General features: G+C 35.8%; 1 protein-coding gene across 4 annotated transcripts in view; it reads left to right on the top strand.

Annotated features, from left to right (window-relative positions):
* TTC37 (tetratricopeptide repeat domain 37) overlaps nucleotides 1-20,371 on the top strand; it is a 122,014-nt gene that overhangs the window by 56,072 nt on the left and 45,571 nt on the right. For all 4 annotated transcript variants that reach the window (XM_036767420.1, XM_036767412.1, XM_036767403.1 and 1 more), the window contains 10 exons: nucleotides 834-1,010; nucleotides 1,578-1,722; nucleotides 1,861-1,939; nucleotides 2,027-2,088; nucleotides 2,190-2,246; nucleotides 3,823-3,891; nucleotides 3,978-4,052; nucleotides 4,811-4,952; nucleotides 9,775-9,868; nucleotides 10,805-10,882. In XM_036767420.1, coding sequence (XP_036623315.1) covers nucleotides 834-1,010; nucleotides 1,578-1,722; nucleotides 1,861-1,939; nucleotides 2,027-2,088; nucleotides 2,190-2,246; nucleotides 3,823-3,891; nucleotides 3,978-4,052; nucleotides 4,811-4,952; nucleotides 9,775-9,868; nucleotides 10,805-10,882 — 978 coding nt within the window. The remainder of the gene's footprint in view (nucleotides 1-833; nucleotides 1,011-1,577; nucleotides 1,723-1,860; nucleotides 1,940-2,026; nucleotides 2,089-2,189; nucleotides 2,247-3,822; nucleotides 3,892-3,977; nucleotides 4,053-4,810; nucleotides 4,953-9,774; nucleotides 9,869-10,804; nucleotides 10,883-20,371) is intronic.

Genomic DNA, 20,371 nt, shown 5'->3' with positions numbered 1-20,371 from the left:
GTGAAAAATGTTGTTTGGCTGGACTCCATCAGCAGAAAAGGCTATGAAAAATGTTCCATCTGCTTGTCCATCTGCCAGTACCATAGCTGTTTGCAATATCTCATTGCCTAGGCTCTTGTAGATTAAATTGCCTTGTTTTTATTCACAAATCAGTTTTTCCTCAAGAAATGGGGGATTGAGGATGGAGGTAATTGCTTAATTGAAAGGGACTAGCTTTCTCCTTTAGCATTTCTGTTTACCTTTGAATTTATTTACCTTTACTGGTAGAAATAACAATAGAAAACAGGATTTTTTTTTTTTGTATTTTGATACTCCGAGTCTCATAGCAGAGGTCTCTTGTTCCACTGCATTCAGATGAATATATACCATGACTTTGTGGTACATCTCTTCCATTCAGGGAAAGTTCTTCTGTGGCACTGTGTGGCAATCAGCATATTTCAGTTTACAGTGAAAAAAATTAGAGGCAAAATCCTTGTTTACTGCTGTAATAGAGCCTAGCATTAAGTTCTTTAAGAACTTCTTTAAAAATCTAATATTGGAAATAAATTGTTCTGGAAAATTCATTGGTTTGTGCCTATTAGGCAGATTTCCTGCCACTTTTACAGAAAGAATTATAGAGGAAATAAACAGATATAATTTTGGGTAGCCCTTAATATAATGTACTCAGGAGGTAATTTTACTCAAGTGAAGAAGTGAACTCTCAATAAAGTATTCACAGCACCTACTGGAAGGAGTCACTCTGTTATATATGTACTATCTTTTTAAGTGATTAGGAGAGAGGAAAACTTGATATTTTGGGAAATATTTTAAAGTAATTGCATTTTTCCTTTTAGGGCTCTCCAGTATCGATCTGATGTTTCTTGTATTTGGAAGCTCATTGGAGATGCATGTACCAGTTTACATGCAGTTTCACCATCTAAAGTGAACGTGAATGTTCTGGGAGTCCTTCTGGGTCAGAAAGAAGGGAAACAAATATTGAAGAAACATGAGCTTCTCCATCTAGGGGGAAGGTAATTAATTAATTTTTTGGACCAGACCTGTGATTTTATTGGTTTAGGGAACTGCTGATGAGAAAGTTCCCTTTAGCTATGGAGATTTGAACCTGCTTTACAATTTATATTATGAGAGGGTTGCCTGGAGAACTGAGGTTAATCTGATATATGTCAGAGGCAGGACTTAAACTTAGGTCTTCCTGATTTTAAGGCCTGCTCTCTTTCCACCACTGCCTCTAATTTATTCATTATGTCTCAAAATATTTTACTTTTTATTTCTGTATTTTGTTTTGATACAACAAACACTTCCCAACAAATACCCAAAACAAATCCTTCCCTAAAGTACTTCTCGAAAAGCAGTTAAGCCAAACTGTGATTGTGTGATTGCAAGTGATAAAACATTCCACTTTTCCTTTGTAGTTTCTGGGTTGTTAACAGAGAGGAAAGTTGTTTTCAGTTTGTATGCTTAAAATTTGATAGCCAGTCTAGAGGAAAGTAATTTAACTATAGTGTTGTCAGCAAGCAACATACAGATTTAAATAAGATGCTCTATTGTTAAAATAAAATCACCTTATATTTTTGTAGGTGCTATGGCCGAGCATTAAAACTGATGCCTACAGCTAATACGTGGTGTGATCTTGGAATTAATTATTATCGTCAAGCACAGGATCTAGTGGAAACAGGAAGCTGTGTGAATGAACTTAAAGAGTTATTGGAGAAATCTTTACATGTATGTTACTGAGACTCTTAGGAGTCAGCTTGCTATATTGAACAAAGATCTTGATATTTGCAAATAAAAGTCCATTGATCCTGACAATTTCACTGCAAGTAATTCCAAGAAATAAAATGTAAGTTTTTGTCTTTCTAGTGTCTGAAAAAGGCAGTGAGACTGGATAGTAATAACCATTTGTATTGGAATGCCCTTGGTGTGGTTGCTTGTCACAGTGGTAAGAATTAAGTAATACTTGATCACATTAGAGAATTATTTGTTCTTATTCATAAAACTCACTAAAATCAAAACCCATATTTTTCAGGCATTGGAAACTATGCTCTTGCTCAACACTGTTTCATCAAATCAATCCAGGCTGAACAAATTGTAAGTGTAATCATCACTTGAGAGTATTCCAGAATTTTGCATTTTTGTTTTCCTGAGAAAACCGTATAGTAAAGCAGCTTAATTTTCTTTTTTTTATACAGAATGCTATTGCATGGACAAACTTGGGAGTTTTATATCTAGCAAATGAAAATATCGAGGTAAAATTTTCTTTATTCAGGGGCACCAAGGGGAGGTAGACGTTAAAGACCTAGAAGCATTTTTTGTTTATACATTGACTATCAATAAATACTTCATGATGTTTGTACTATTTATGGACCTGGTTGGGATTTGTTTTTTCAGTGGTAATACACCTGTACAGTAACATGGTGTAGAGGAGAAGTGGCCAAGGGCAACTCACTTAGCCTCTCAATGTCCCAGATAGTTCCAAGTTATATATTTCTTAATCTGCAGGGATGCTCTCTACAGTGATGAAATCATAGGTCTTGACAAAAGCAAAACATATACCTGGTAAGGTACTTGATAAAGATTAATTGGTGGAGTGATACTTCAGTGCTTTATACTTCAAAAGACCTATGATTTCACTTGGTATGGGTACATTCTCCATGGATGTAGGCTCCATCCTTTTCATAGAGTGAGGTGCTGTCACCAAAATATTTATCATCCTTTGGTTAATGATAAGCCTTTCTGAACTTGCTTCTCAGACAACACAGAGTCAAGCACCAGGCTTGCACATAAAACTTCCAACTGGTAGGACTTAACCAGAGTTTATGCTTCACTAATGTGATCAGTGGCCATCTCTATGTCTTCTTGAGGCATAAGAGTAGAACTATCATAGAGAATGAATTGAAGCAATGCTGTAATGTTGATGTAATGGTCAATCTTAGACACAGTCTTGTTCTGTAAATACATTAAAAGTATTATTTATTTTTTCTTTACTGTTTCAGTGGGAAAAAGTCTGTTCTCTTGGAGTGTCTTTCATTTGTGACAGTAATTTTATAAATTTTTATTCATATTGAAATGTAGGCGAAAGTAGGCCTACTGAGGTCTTGTTAGGAAGAAGGGCAGAATAGAATATTGGAAGAGTATTTTTATAAATTCAGCCATCTTCAATTTCAGCCAGCTTTACTTGGATTACTTAGCTCTTGACTTCAGTAGGTGTTAATCTCTCTACAAAGCCACTACTTGATTTGGCATGTTTGAGCTTTTACCCATGAGAAAAATCAGAGACTAAAATAGCTGGAGTGTTAATCGGTCATATTTGCAAGTTTTCTCACAAATCTCTAGATGGTATTGTGCATTCACAGGGTCTGCCTTAGCTCATAAACCAGATTGTTAACATTTGCCATTCCAGTTAGTTTGGAAATAAAGGGTATAGACTCATTTAATCCCTCTGTTTAAAGTTTAAGGTGAGGAAGAAATCAGTGGCTGATGGAGAGGGCTAGGACTGTTTTATAGTTTGGTACTCTGGGTACTTAAATGTTTTCTTGTGAGTGAAGCTGAGTCTTGGTCCACGAACCAGGGTATCTGTATACTATGAATGAAAATCACCTTTGTAGACAGTGAGAACTAAAGAGTATAAAACAGACAGTGCTTGCTATAAACAAAGATGGTTCTGGACAAAGTTGGGCTATTTTTTCTCCCTAATAACAGCAAATTTGATGACATGCTTTGCTTAACTCACTACTTCATTTTAGTGTTACGATTATTACTATATTTAGACCCTACAGGAAAGTGAAACATAATATTTAATGATGTTTTTGTGTACTTTTATAGCAAGCTCATGAAGCCTTCAAGGTTGCTCAGTCGCTTGATCCATCTTACTTAATGTGTTGGATTGGGCAGGTAAGAGATGAAAATTCCAATTATATCTTTATTGTATTTTAGAAAATAGGTTTATTTGTTTAAGAATCTTAATTTTCCTTCTGTAGGCCCTTATTGCAGAGACAGTTGGAAGTTATGACACAATGGATCTCTTTCGGCATACTACTGAACTCAGTATGCATGTAAGAATTAGCATTTTTATTTTGCATTCATTAGTGAAAAAACAAGTACTGTGCTGTTAATAAAATAAGTGATGGAGTAGAAATTTAATATGACAAAATATTGGAGGTGGTGAGTATTGATTAAAAATTTTATCCTAATAGGAATATATCCAATCCTCATTAAGTGAAAGTCTTCTCATTTTTGTCTCTAGCTATTAAGATATTGTGATTTAATAGATAAAATAGCGATTCTCATATATAGGGAGATTCTCATTAAAAAACAACAAAATTATAAAGTCCAAAGGCTTTTCTGTTTCTCCCTAATTCTTTTTTTCCCCCTTTTTGGGGGAGTGTTGTGAGAGTGCACCTGGATCTCCCTAATTCTTAAATGAATTTATCTTAATATTACTATTGATAAGTAAGCTAGTACTGTCATGTTGAATTGTAGCTGCAGAGAAGAAAATTCATTCTTCTTAATGGGACACTGATCTCTGTATATTCTTCAAGACTGCTATTGTGCATTCAAGATTAGAGAAAGAACTTTTAAGTAATTTGACCAGTTATGTTCGGGAAATTGCTATTGTGCTTAGGTGTGTCAGATAGCAATGAAACTTGATAACAAAAAATTCAATTAAGTTTCATATAGAACTATTTTCTTCAAGATTTAGAAAATTTTCTGGAGTTAATTGAAGTACATTGTTTAACATCATAGTTTTAAATTGCTTGATTGCTAACACCATGTCCAGTTAAGTAGACCTCTTCTTTTTTCCCCCTTAAAGACAGAGGGAGCAATAGGTTATGCATATTGGGTCTGTACAACATTGCAAGATAGGACAAACAGAGAAACGGAGCTGTATCGCTATAATATCCTCCAGATGAATGCCATTCCAGCAGCACAAGTTGTTTTGAGCAAGTATACAGGTATTATAAAGTTTGAAGTTACCACTATAAGTATTATTTTCTTTTGATGGTACTCAGAGATAATCATGGGACAGTACAGTCTTGCTATTCTTTTATTTTTATTGCTTAGTGAACTATGGCAGTGTGAATAAAATGATTTTTGTAACTGAATGCAAATATTGGGATTCAGAGTAATCTTTTGTAGATTCACTGAAAGCATCTTTGATACAACTTTAGAATCAGGCAGGACAGTGGGGACAACATGAACTTCTCCCTTTTCTAGCATGGTTTTGATTTTCTTTCTAGGTCTCTATTTTGAAAACTTTTCATTCCAGGTGATTGGGAGATTATGAGTGTTAGGTATGGCAGCATCTATTAAAAATATTGTTACTTTCATCGTACAGAAGGGTATTGCATTGGTAATACATACAAATATCTGTTAAATAGCTGGAGGATTCTTTAATTGTAAATTAATTTGTATATTTTAAATATTTGTTCTCTTTCAAGGATCTGAGTTGTGCCTGTTTGGCTTAATAGGGGAGAGAGAATAAACATTTAGACATGTCTACTATGTATCAGGCACTGTGCTAAACATTTTACAAATATTATCTCATATCTTTTTTTCTAAATAGATATTTTATTTTTAGTTTACAACACTTAGTTTTACATGTTCTTGAGTTTCAAATTTTCTTCCCTTCCCTCTCCTTCCCCCTTCCCCCCTAAGATGGCATGCAGTCTGATATAGATTCTATATAAACCTTTGCATTAAACTTATTTACACAAGAGTAAAGTTGCAAAGAAGAATTATGACCAATGGAATGAATCATGAGAGAGAAAAAACAAAACCAAAAAACAAAGGAAAAAAAAGAGAACAAATAGTTTGCCTCACTCTGCATTCCGACTCCACAGTTCTGTCTCTGGATGTAGCTAACTTTTTTCATCATGAGTCCTTTGGAGCTGTCTTTGAGCCTTGTATTGCTGAGGAGAGCCAAGTCTATCAGAGTTACTCATCACAGAATCCATATGTCTGTGGTTGTGTACAATGTTCTTCTGGTTCTGCTCCTCTCACTCTTCATTATATTGTGTAGATTTTTCCAGGTTATCATGAAGTCCGTATCTTCCCCATTTCTTATAGCACAATAGTATTCCATTACATTCATATACCACAACATGTTCAGCCATTCCCCAATTGATGGGCATCCCCTTGATTTCCAATTCTTTGCCACCACAAAAAGAGTAGCTGTAAGTATTTTTGTACATACGGGTCCCTTTCCCCCTTGTGTGATCTCTTTGGGATATAGCCCTAGGATATCTCATTATATCTTAACAACCTTTCAAGATAGATGATGTTATTATCTCCATTTTACAGTTAAGGAAACTGAGGCAAACAGAGGTTAAGTGATTTGTGCAGTATCACACAGCTACTAAGAGTTTGAGGCTGAATATGAACTCAGGTTTTCCTGACTCTAGGACTAGCACTGTACTCACTTTGCCACCTAGCTGGTTCAATTATAACATATTATTATAATATTAGCCAGCTGATTTAGTTTTTATCTTATTTTTTTTGAAAAGTGATCCATATAATTATAGAGTTGCATAGTTAGAAAAGATCTTGCAAATCACCTAAGTCTAATCTTTAATTTGATTTTACAGATAAGTAACCTTGTTTTTAGGGAGGTTATTATCCTGCGCAAAGTCATACTGCTCTGAAATGGGCTTCCCTGTGACTTTCTGTTCATTTGTGTTAGTTCTGTCTATCAGAGACAAACAAGGGAATTTCATGTACTAGTCCTTCAGTTGTTGAAGATAGCATTCGTGTTACTTCTTAGGCATCTCTTTTCTAAGTTAACCATCCCTAATTCTTCCAGCCTGTCTTTTTATGATATGGTTTTGAGTGTTCCCAGTCCTGATCTTTCTTTTGGATGTGCTTCACTTTTCAATGTGTCTTCTAAAAGGTGGTGCCTGGAAAAAAGACACTGTACTCCAGATGTGACCTGACCAGAGGAGAGTACAGTGGGATTGTCACCTCCTGTACTTTGTATACCACACTTCTATTCAGTCAGCCCAAGATGAAGTTAGCCTTTTTTTTTGGTTGCTGTTTTGCATGTTAACTCATTTTGAACTTTTGGCCACTTAGAACTTAAAGTTCTTTTTCAGAAGAATTGCTTTCTTCCTTTGTCTCACCCAATCTTTTACTTACGCGGTTGATTTTTTAAAAGAAAATGTAGGACTGAATTTTATCCCTATTAAATTTAAACTTTGAACTTTAAACTGTCTATTTTTTTGCATCCTGATTGTTTCATTCATTTTATTAGTTATCCTTCTCTGCTTTGTGTCATTTTCAAACTTGATAAAAGTGTCTTCTGGACCTTCATCCAAGTGATTCATTAAAAAATTGATTAAAAAAGGCCCAGTGACACGCCACTAGGAATCTCTCTCGTGGTTGAGATTACTTAATTAATTGATACCCTGAATTTAGTCAGCCAATTCTGAACCTACTTGTCCTATCGTTCAATGCACATAGCTTTATGTTATCCATAAAAGTATCATGCTGTTAATTACCTTGCTAAAATCCAAATATTTTATGTGTCTGTCATTCTTTTGATATGTTATTAGTTTGGTAATCCTTTGAAAAAGGAATTAAAATTACATAAAATTGATTTTTTTTAACAACAAAATAATTAAAGGTGAGGAAAATTAATGATTCTTAGAAATTGCATTTACCAACAGAGTAAAACAAAATTTAATACACCACCTACCTGGAACAGAGGCAAAAACCAGCCAGTAAACAAACAAACAAAAAAAAGTACCCAAGCAACTATCCCCAAATACTTTTTATTTTCAAGAGAGCCTCTTAGGTGCTCACTATTTGCAAATGATAATATTGATTATCTGTCTGTAGTGAATGAGAATTGGGGAGAGGACCTGTGGTTCACTGATTGTATTAAATAATAATAGCTAAATAATAGCCCCCTGCTCTGCCTATCTTGAGTACTTAGAAATATTTGATGAATTGATTTGGCAGTCTGATAACAAGGGAGGAAACAGAAAAGTAGAACTGAGAACTCAAAATACAGGAATTTTAGAGCTTCTTAGGATCATAGAATCATAAATTTTAAGCTAGGGAGGGACCTTAGAAGTCATCTAGTCTACGCTCATCATTTTACAGAGGAGGAAACTGATACCTAGAGAGGTTACATGAATTGTCCAAGATCACTCAGGTACTGTATGGTAGATCTAAATTTGAACTCAGATCCTATGTCTGCAGATATATTTTTTCCTCTGTACTATCCTGCCTACACACAAAGAAATGAAGTAGCTCCTGACATTGTTACTACATTATAAAATATAAACTATTCATAATGATAAACTGAGAAATCAATAGCAGTTTTAATATGCTATTTTAGAAATAGGGAAGTACATCATCATCACTATCAGGCATTTATTAAGCATCCCTGTTGTGCTTAACACTGGGGCTAAAAAGTTAAAAGCATTTTAATGGGGGAGGTAACATGCAAACAGCTTTGTGCATACAAGGTATATATGGTCTAAATGGGAGGTAATCTCAGAGGGATGACAGTAGCAGTGGAAGAGACAAGGAAAGGCCTTGTGCAGAAAATGCCGTCTGAGCCGAGTTTAGGAAGCCACGAAAAGGAGCATTCTGGGCATGACAGGGGCCAGCCAGTGATCAAGGAATTGGGAGATGGGAGTGTTGTGTGAGAAACAAGAAGGCCAGTGTTGATGGATTTCGGAGTATGTGGAGGAGAGTAAAATTTAAGAAGATTGTAAAGATAGGAAGGGACCACCTTTTTTTTGTTTAAGAAGATTCCGTTACAAAATGATGCAAAGCTGAAAGCAGGAAATCCTCAGCTGTTACTGAAAGTTAGATGCCCAGAATAACATTTCATAGAGGTCCAGGTAGTTGAGATTTTATTTTTCTTAGTTATGCATTATAAAGAGTTGATAGATATGATTACATATTTCAGCATCTACAGTGACAAATACATTTCTCCTTCATTGTGCCTTAGTGCAATGTCTTTGTAATGTCTTTTGTCATTAGAAATATAAGGTATAGCACAGATAAATGCTTTAATTTTTGAGTTCTGGCATTCATCATTACTGTTAGATTTTTTCTTCTTTAGACATGTTGGAATAAAACCTCTGAGGTGAAGTGTGGCTAAATTTAGTCATGAGAAGGTTAAAGTGATTTGCCCAAAAAACGGAGCTTCCTTCCAAACAGGACAGATTTTAATAGACAGGTTTTAATGTGGGCTAGAGTTTCACATTGTTACTTTTAGAAATAAAAATGCAACGGTTTTAAACTTTAAAATCATGTAACTAAAGATTGTAGTATGTAGTGGGGAAAGAGCCCTGAACTTGGAGTCAGGTTAGATGTGGTTTTGAATCCAGCCTTTGACACCACTAGCCACGGCATATAATTGGGCAAATCCTGTAATATCTCTAGAGTTACCACTTCTCTGTAAAGTGTGTGGTACTTAGGTGACTGTTGTGAGGATCAAATCTGATAATTTTTATGGAGCAATTTTAGTCTCAGGTGCTGTGTAGATATCCATTACTGTACTATTACATATTGTCCAACAAATTAAGCATTAACTGGATATTTTATATTAAGGATAAAGTTAGGTTGGTATTTTGACGGTGCTTTTAATTATGTGGCACTGTAACTTTTGGATAAGTTTATTATGAATTTTGTTTCAGCTGAAGTGACTCGCTGGGATAATAATTTTTAAAATTAATATAAAAAACTGTGATTTGGGGTCTTTGCTGAAATCACCAAGGGTTCATGAGGCACATATAAAGTATAGGCATTTGTGTTTTTCAGAAAGAATTCAGAATTATGCTCCAGCTTTTACAATGTTGGGTTATTTAAATGAATATCTACAACTGAAGAAAGAGGCAGCTGATGCATACCAAAGGTAAAGTATATGTTTAACATTAATTGAGAAATAAAGATATTCTCTTTTCCTTATTGGAGTTAATGAACAATCATCAGAGCACCTAGTACAATCGGAATGCATGTACTAAATAAATAAATTTCCTAATCTTTCATCATATGTCAACATGTTTCTAAATGTGGGAAAGATGGAAAGTTGGGTTTTCATATACATGTATGGTCTTGATTCCACTACATAATTTTAAACATTTTCTTTTTAGGGAAGTCTGTAATTTATATATAGAAAGCAGTATTTCTCTATAGCTCAGTCTGCTTTGTAAAATGAATTTGTTCAGTCAGGGAAGGTAGAAGGAGAACCAAAAGGTACCTTCCAGATAATATTACAAAAAGACCTAAAATAATCTGCTAGCCTTTGAGGAATATTACCTATATATTATGAGAGGAATGTAACTTTTTGCTAACAAGAATATCTGTACCCAATAGAGGCACTTTAGTAAAAGAAAAAAAAGTCATTTTTACTTTAACTTCATGATATGTATTATAGTGTTCCCTTTCTTAGATGTATTTATTCCATCAGAGAAAGAATCGCTTAGTTGTACCCTCTGAGAATGCCCTTGATGGGCATCGAGCAGCAATTTAAAGGAGTAACCTCTAGCTGGCTTAAGAGGTTGTATAATAGCCAATTCTAGTTTAGTGTTGTCTAGGTAACTGTAATGGAGGTTGATGATTAAGCCACATTCTAAGTACCTTTTTATGCTGCTTTCTACTTCTGTGTAGCCTCTTTCTCAACTGCTATTACCACAGATCTAGTACTTATACAATCACAATTTAAAATTACAACTCACTGAGAAATCATACTGACTTTCTTTACCAGTCTTTGTAAATGGATATAGCTCACAGTAAAGATGAAAAGAATGTTGTTACATGTAGATTATTCTAAACTTTCTCTTTTGGCAAGGGCAATTTTATTACTACAGAATGAAGAAAATCAAGAAATCTATAATGTTACAGTAAGAAATTATGGCCGCTTGTTATGGTAAGCATATTATTTTCCATTAATTTTTATGGGGTCGGTTCTAATTTTTATCCCAAAAGCATTTTATGAAAGTTTCAGTGAATTCATTGTTTTAAATGGGAATGTTGTAAGCATTTTTTACTTAAAAATTTTTTTAAACATGATATCCTATTTTTGAAATTTGGATTTTATCCCAATTTGCCAAAACTTTTAAATTTAATTAAACTTCATTTGGAATAGTTTGCTTGCTTCCAGTTGGCATGTTGGGAACAAAATATGTCACTTCCTTACTACTCTTTGGAATGCTAAAGAAAAACAAAATTCTTTATGTAGTTATTCTCCAGATTATGAAATTTGACTCTCAGATTCTAGCTTTGCACATGACTCTTGTTTTCTCTACACCCTGAGGCTTTTCTGAACAACAGCTGAGGTATCTGAGTTTGATGGCAATGCCTAATAGCACATTTAGGAACTTTCAGACCTCACCCCTCAACAAGCAAATTCCCTTTCTTCTCTGTGTAGATCATGGCTACATCATATTTATCCTTTCCCATTTTCTTTTGGTTTTTACTGCTGATCAGGTAATTTCTTTTCACACATACATAGATATCATTGTTAATTCTCTTCTAATCTTATTCCTCTCAACTCTCTTCCAAATCTTTCTAAGTTACTTCAAGATAATCTCTCTGTGTGCCTCTGCTTTCTTCACTTTTGTCCATTTATTTTTACCCTTTTTCTGTCTTTTCTACTTTTTCTCATCTTTTTTTTTTATTTGTGGTAGTAGCTAATAGCTATCATTTATGTAGTTCTTTAAGGTTTGTGAAATGCTATACCCATATTACCCCCTTTGATCCTCATGACAACTTTGTCAGGTAGGTGCTATTATTTCATTTTATAAGTGAGGGAACTGAGGCTCAGAACCATTAAATGACTTGCCAAGGGTCACACAGCCTGTTGCGAGGCAGAATTTAACCCCAGGTCCTTCTGACTCCAAGGCCAAAGGCTAAGATTAATGAGCAGTGATAAATATTAAAAGTAATGTCAGCAATGAACCTTACTTTAAAGGGAAGAAAAACTGTAAATTTTAGAATAAAATTAGTCAAAATAATCAGTCCCACCAACATCTAAATATTTTGAATTATCGCTTCTGAAGCTCCACAAGTCTTTTTCTGGATATAAACCTTTTTCTTAAGTTAACTATTAGTAGATCAAAATAATTTTCTCAATAAAATATATTGCTTTTACATTTTTTGTTATTAACATTTTAGTAATATTTTCATTGAATATAGAACTGGACAAGATCTTAAAGATTCTTTCTCTCTAGCCTCTTCCTTTTATAGAGTAAAGAGGGCATCATGGTGTAATGGAGAGACCACCAAATTTAGAGGCAGGGACCTGGGTTGAAATCCCTCCTCTGCTAGTTACTGTCTTACTTGCTTTAACAACAGCTAGGATTTATATAGCCCTTTAAGGATTGCAAAATGCTTTACAATTATTATCTCATTTGATCCTCACAACAATCTTGAGAGGTAGAGGCTATTATTATCCACATTTTATAAATGAGAAAACTGAGGCACAAAAAAGTTGAAGTAACTTGCCTAAGGTCATTCAGCTAGTGGCAGAATGTGAACTCAGATCTTCTTGAGTTTAAGCCCATTACTCTAAGCCTGTTACCAGCCCATAGCTGCTGGCACAGTGGTGGCAAGCCCTGGGCTTAGAGTCAGGAAAACTCGAATTCAAATCCAACACTCCCTAGCTGTGTGACTCTGGGCAAGTCAACCACTGTCTGCCTCAGTTTTCTTATCTGTAAAATGGGGATAATAATTGTACCCACCTTTTGTGGTGGTTGTGAGGACCAGATAAGATAGTATTTGTAAAGCTCATTGCACAGTGCTAGGCACTCCATAAATGCATATCTCCTTTCTTCTTCACTGTATCATCTAGCTGACTTTAGGCGTGTCACTTATCCTTCTTTAGTCTTGTTTCCTTCTTATTTTTAAAATTTATTTTTTTAATTTAAATTTAATTTATTTTTTAAAAAATATTTAATTTAATTTTTTAAAATTTTATTTTAAATTTGAACCATCCCCATCTCTCTCTCCCCACACTGGAGAAGGCCACTTTTTGGCACAGATTTATAAATAAATTTATAAGTATTTATAAATAAATATTTATAAATATTTGTAAAACCATCCTCTATATACTTCTGTTTGTCAGCTCTTTCTCTGGAGGTGGATAGTATCTTCCTTCGTAGATCCTTTATAGTTGATTTGAGTATTTATAGTACTCAGAATAACTTGGTTGTTCGCAATTATTCTTCAGACATTATTGCTGTTACTGTATATAATGTTCTCTTGGTTCTGCTGACTTCACTTTTCATTATTTCATGCAAATCTTTCCACACTTTTCTAAGATCATCTAGCTCATCATTTCTCCCAGCACAGTAGCATTCCATCACAGTCGTGTACCCCAGCTTGTTTAGCCATTTCCTGATTGATGGGTGTCCCCTCAATGTCTAGGTCTTTGCCACCACAAAGCAATATTTTAGAACATGTAGGTTCTTTTTTTTTTTCTCCCTGATTATTTTGGGAAACACTTAATAGTGGTTGCTTCCTTATTAAATGAGGAAATATAACTAGATTGGGGGCTTTTAAGCCTACTTTTGTGTTTGATAAAGCCTGTAGAACCTATTTCAGAATTCTTAAACACATAAAATAAAACATGTATGATTACAAAGAAAACCAATTACATTGAATCCAGTTATCAAAATATTAAAAAATGAAACAAAACAAAAATTCTCCAAGCACATATTAAGAACCCTTTGGTCATTAGCTAATTTTTGGGGTCCCTTTCAACACAAAAAACAATAAGCTTGTAAAACTGAGTTTAGTATTGTCTGAGGCCACAAAGGTAGTATGTGGCAGAGAGAGGATTTGAACTCTGGTCTTTGGACTTGGAATACAGTGCTCTTTCCACAGATGTACTGTATTTTAGCTACATTATGCTCTAGGACTTCCATAAAGGTCCTCATTGTTAGAACCTCATTATGGTATGGAGATGTCACCCTTAGTCTTCAAAGACTATGGGTAATGGGCAAATTACTTAATTTCTTTGTACCTTAATTTCTTCATCTATAAAACAGGGAGAATATTACTATGACATCCACTTCGTAGGCCTGTTGTGAGGACTGTATAAGATAATATATGTAATTGCACTTTGCCAAAATCTTAGCATGCTATATAAATGTAAACAAATGAAGTAATTATTAAGTATCTACTATGAGCAGAGTACTATGCTAAGTGCTGGGGATAAGTAAGACAGGCCGTGTTCTTAAGAAGCTCCCATTCTTGTACATATCAGTGATCATCACCTATGTCAGAAGAGTGCAACCTCTGGAAGATTCTATCAAGCTGGAAAAACTTTGGGCCCCGGTAATGGACTACTCACTGAAGAAAATAATTCCTTAAAAATTAGAATTGGGCATATGGAAACTCATCACCACGTGAGACATCAAGAAACAATAAAATAAATTCAAAAGGATGAAAAAGTAGAAGAAAATGTTAAATATTCCATCAGAAAAATAACTGACCTGGAAAGTAAATCTAGAAGAGACAATTTATGAGTTACTGGATTTCCTGAAAGTCATGATCAAATCTAGACATATTTTAAGAAATTGTCAGGGAAAGCTGCCCTGATATCCTCAAACCTGAGGGCAAAATAGAAATTGAAAGAATCTACCAATGACCACCTGAAAAAGCTCCCAAAATGAAAACTCTGAGTAACATTATAGCCAAATTCCAGAACTCCCAAGTCAAAGAAAAAACATTTCAAGAAGACTGAAAGAGACCATTCAAATGCAATGGAGCCATAGTCAGGCTTGCACAAGGTTTAGTAGGTACCACATTAAAAGTGGAAGGCTTGAGATATATTCCAGAAGGCAAAAGAGCTGGTATTACAATCAAGAATAACCTATCCACCAAAACTTAGTATAATCCTTCAAGGGAAAAACCATCTCCAAGGTAGCTAGATGGCGCAGTGGATAAAGCACAGGTCTTGGAGTCAGGACGACTCATCTTTCTGAGTTTATATCTAGCCTCAGACACTAGCTGTGTGACTCTGGGCAAGTCACTTAATCCTTTTTGCCTCAGTTTCCTCATCTGTAGAATAAGCTGGAGAAGGAAATAGCAAACCACTTTGGTATCTTTGCTAAGAAAACCCAAATGGGATCGTGAAGATTTGGACACCACTGAAAGTGATTGAACTACAACAGTCTAGAACCATGTAACTAGATTTTGCATACCAGTGAACATTCTACCAGATGGATGGCAGTTACTAATAATAGGTTTATCTCTTTGAAAAATTTTGGAATTGACAGAGTTTCTCTCAAATTTAGCTCAAGATTTTAATTAATAAATAAGTGCTATTGACATGCTTGCAACAGATGATTATAATGTTAATCAAGAGCAGCAGGAAGGGGAAGCTTTTGTTAGCTAAGTATTTTAAAATTGCTCTTATATTTAGGTTATTAGGAAAAAAATAGTCCATTAATATATAGTTGGCATAAAGTCTTTCCTTTTGTAATACAGTGGTCATTTATGGAGGTAAATGACTTCATAAAACTAGTGAAAAATAAGAATTGTACTATGATTAGAGGTTTTAAAATTAGTGTATATCTTTCAAACTCTTTGGGATATAGACCTAGTAATGGCTTCACTTGGGTGAAAACGGTATACATAGTTTAATGGCTTTTTGGGCAAAATTCAAAATTGTTTTCTAGAAATGACTGAACCAGTTAAAACTCCATCCACTTTACCTCCATGATTTTACCTCTTTTCTCACAGTCCCTCCAGAATTTTTCATTTTCCTTTTTTATCAGCTTTGCCAGTCAGATGGATCTCTAATTATAAGTGATTTAGAGCATTTTTTCATATGGCCTTTGATAACTTGGATAAAGACATAACCAGTATCTGTTACGTTATCTTTTATATTTTTAGCTGTTCAGGTTTACCATTACATAGATTTAGAGCCAGAGAGCGCTTTAAAGGTCATCCAATCTAATCCTCTCATTTTACAATTTACACTTGAGGAATCTGGGCCCCAGAAAGACTAAGTGAAGAATAAATTACTTGCTCCACAAAGTCACACAGGTAGTAAATGACAGAACCAGGCTTCAAGTCACAGCAATACTTTGTTTTTCTGCATTTTCTCTCCACATCTGGAAAAAATTTTTCTTTAGTGTACAACAGAACAAAATATAAATGTGCAAGAAATAAAGTGTCTGATACCATCTCTAGGACTGTATCCTAAAGAGATCATACAAATGGGAAAAGGACCCACATGTACAAAACTATTTATAGCATCTCTTTTTGTGGTGGCAAAGAATTGGAAATTGAGGGGCTACCCGTCATTGGGGAATGGCTGAACAAGTTAGGGTATATGAATGTAATTGATACTATTGTGCTGTAAGAAATGATGAGGGGGCAGAGCCAAGATGGCAGCTGGAAAGCAGGGACTTACTTGAGCTCCCTGCCAGGTCCTTCCAAAAATCTATAAAAAATGGCTCTGAACAAATTCTAGAACTGCAGAACCCACAAAATAGCAGAGGAAAGCAGGGATCCGGCCCAGGACAGCCTGGATGGTCGCTGGATGTGGTCTATCACGCACAGAGCTGGGAGCGGAGCAGAGCCCAGTGTGGGCAGTGGCAGGACCAACCAGACCAGGAGTCTGGGCGGAACAGGCCCTAGTGCCCTGAATCAGTGATCTGTGGCAGTTACCAGACTTCTCAACACACAAACACCAAAGACAACAGAGAAGGTTAGTGGGAAAAGTTGCAGGGACAGAGTGAAAAGAGTTCGTGGACTGCCCCGGGGGGGGGCAGCAGGGGTGGTGCAGCTACAGAACTACAACTGCAGTTGCTTCTGGCCCCAGGCCCACCTGGTGGGAGGAATTAAGTGGCGGATCAGAGCAGGAGTGCACAGCCTGCTGAAGATTTAAGCCCAGTCCGGGTTCTTGGGGGTTCTTGGGGAAGGAGCAGTGCTGGTGTGGCAGAGCTGGCACATCCCCCCCAAACGTGGAACATAGAACTCTCTAGTCTACAAGCAGTCATACCCCACTGAAAAACTCAAGGGTCAAGTTAGTTGGTTGGGAATATGGCCAGGCAGTGAAAACGCACCCAGATTCAGTCTCAGACTTTGGATTTTTTCTTTGGTGACAAAGAAGACCGAAACATACAGACAGAAGAAGTTTAAAAAGTCAAAGAGCCTACAACAGAAGCCTCCAAGAAAAACATGAACTGGTCCCAGACCATGGAAGAGCTCGAAAAGGATTTGGAAGAGCAAGTTAGAGAAGTAGAGGAAAAATTGGGAAGAGAAATGAGAAGGATGAGAGAAAACTATGAAGAACAAGTCAATGACTTCCTAAAGGAGACCCCCCAAAATACTGAAAAATACACTGAAGAAAACAACACCTTAAAAAATAGACTAACTCAAATGGCAAAAGAGCTCCAAAAAGCCAATGAGGAGAAGAATGCCTTGAAAGGCAGAATTAGCCAAATGGAAAAGGAGGTCCAACGGACCACTGAAGAAAATACTACCTTAAAAATGAGATTGGAGCAAGTGGAAGCTAGTGATTTTATGAGAAATCAAGATATTATAAAACAGAACCAAAGGAATGAAAAAATGGAAGACAGTGTGAAATATCTCATTGGAAAAACCACTGACCTGGAAAATAGATCCAGGAGAGATAATTTAAAAATTATTGGACTACCTGAAAGCCATGATCAAGAAAAGAGCCTAGATATCATCTTTCAAGAAATTATCAAGGAGAACTGCCCTGATATTCTAGAGCCACAGGGCAAAATAGAAATTGAAAGAATCCATCGATCGCCTCCTCAAATAGATCCCAAAAAGAAATCTCCTAGGAATATTGTCGCCAAATTCCAGAGCTCCCAGATGAAGGAGAAAATACTGCAAGCAGCCAGAAAGAAACAATTTGAGTATTGTGGAAACACAATCAGAATAAGCCAAGATCTGGCAGCTTCTACATTAAGAGATCGAAGGGCTTGGAATACGATATTCCGGAGGTCAATGGAGCTAGGATTAAAACCTAGAATCACCTACCCAGCAAAACTGAGTATCATGCTCCAAGGCAAAATATAGACTTTCAATAACATAGAGGACTTTCAAGCTTTCTGAGTGAAAAGACTAGAACTGAATAGAAAATTTGACTTTCAAACACAAGAATCAAGAGAAGCATGAAAAGGTAATCAAGAAAAAGAACAAGAAAAAGAAATTGCAAGGGACTTACTAAAGTTGAACTGTTTTGTTTACATTCCTACATGGAAAGATAACATGTATGATTCATGAGACTTCAGTATTAGGGTACCTGAAGGGAATATGCATATATATATAATATATATATATTTATGTATATATATAAGTGAATGTGAATGTATGTATATATCTGTGTGTGTGTGTGTGTGTGTGTGTGTGTGTGTGTGTATTTATGGAGAGAGAGAGAGAGAGAGTGCGTGGACACAGGGTGAGTTGAAGATGAAGGGAAGATATCTAAAAGAAATAAAATCAAATTAAGGGATGAGAGAGGAACATACTGACAGAGGGAGATAGGGGGAGATAGAATGGGGTGGCTTATCTTGCATAAAGGTGGCAAGAGCAAGGAGTTCTGTGGGAGGAGGGGAGAGGGCAGGTGAGGGGGGAATGAGTGAATTTTGCTCTCATCAGATTTGGCCTGAGGAGGGAATGCCATACATACCCAATTGGGTATCTTACCCCACAGGAAAGAAGAGGGAAGAAGATTAAAAAAAAAGGGGGGTTGATGGAGGGGAGGGCAGATGGGGGTGGAGGTAATCAAAAACAAACTTTCGAAAGGGGACAGGGTCAAGGGAGAAAATTCAATAAAGGGGGATGGGTTGGGAAGGAGCAAAATATAGTTAGTCTTTCACAACATGAGTGTTGTGGAAGGATTATACATAATGATACACATGTGGCCTATGTTGAATTGCTTGACTTCTTAGGGAGGGTGGATGGGAAGGGAAGAGGGGAGTGAATTTGGAACTCAGAAGTTTTAAAAACAGATGTTCAAAAACAAAAATAAAAGTTTTTGCATGCAACTAGAAAATAAGATACACAGGCAATGGGGACTAGAAATTTATCTTGCCCTACAAGAAAGGAAGGGAAAAGGGGATGGGAGGGGAGTGGGGTGACAGAGGGGAGGGCTGACTGGGGAACAGGGCAACCAGAATATATGCCATCTTGGAGTGGGGGGAGGGTAGAAATGGGGAGAAAATTTGTAATTCAAACTTGTGAAAATCAATGCTAAAAACTAAATATGTTAAATAAATAAATTTAAATTAGAAAAAAAGGATTTGGAAAAGCAAGTTAGAGAAGTAGAGGAAAAATTGGGAAGAGAAATGAGAGTGATACAGGAAAAGCATGAAAAACAAGTCAATGACTGGCTAAAGGAGACCCAAAAAAATACTGAAAAATACACTGAAGGAAACAACACCTTAAAAAATAGACTAACTCAAATGGCAAAAGAGCTCCAAAAAGCCAATCGGGAGAAGAAAGCCTTGAAAGGCAGAATTAGCCAAATGGAAAAGATGGTCCAAAAGACCACTGAAGAAAATACTACCTTAAAAATTAGATTGGAACAAGTAGAAGCTAGTGACTTTATGAGAAATCAACATATTATAAAACAGAACCAAAGGAATGAAAAAGTTGAAGACAATTTGAAATATCTCATTGGAAAAACCACTGACCTGGAAAATAGATCCAGGAGAGAGTATTTAAAAATTATTGGACTACCTGAAAGCCATGATCAAAAAAAGAGCCTAGATATCATCTTTCAAGAAATTATCAAGGAGGACTGCCCTGATATTCTAGAGCCACAGGGCAAAATAGAAATTGAAAGAATCCATCGATCGCCTCCTCAAATAGATCCCAAAAAGAAATCTCCTAGGAATATTGTCGCCAAATTCCAGAGCTCCCAGATGAAGGAGAAAATACTGCAAGCAGCCAGAAAGAAACAATTTGAGTATTGTGGAAACCCAATCAGAATAAGCCAAGATCTGGCAGCTTCTACATTAAGAGATCGAAGGGCTTGGAATACGATATTCCGGAGGTCAATGGAGCTAGGATTAAAACCAAGAATCACCTACCCAGCAAAAGTGAGTATCATGCTCCAAGGCAAAATATGGACTTTCAATAAAATAGAGGACTTTCAAGCTTTCTCAGTGAAAAGACTAGAGCTGAATAGGAAATTTGACTTTCAAACACAAGAATCAAGAGAAGCATGAAAAGATAAACAAGAAAGAGAAATCATAAGGGACTTACTAAAGTTGAACTGTTTTGTTTCCATTCCTACATGGAAAGATGATGTGTATGATTCATGAGACCTCAGTATCAGAGTAGCTGAGAGGAATATGCATATATATATATATATATGTGTATGTGTATATGTACATATGTGTGTGTATGTATATATGTAGGTACA

The sequence above is a fragment of the Trichosurus vulpecula genome, chromosome 1, assembly GCF_011100635.1.
Source record: "Trichosurus vulpecula isolate mTriVul1 chromosome 1, mTriVul1.pri, whole genome shotgun sequence".
Taxonomy (NCBI): Eukaryota; Metazoa; Chordata; class Mammalia; order Diprotodontia; family Phalangeridae; genus Trichosurus; species Trichosurus vulpecula.
Note: the sequence above shows the minus strand (reverse complement) of the source record. Positions and strands in the feature narration are given on the sequence as shown.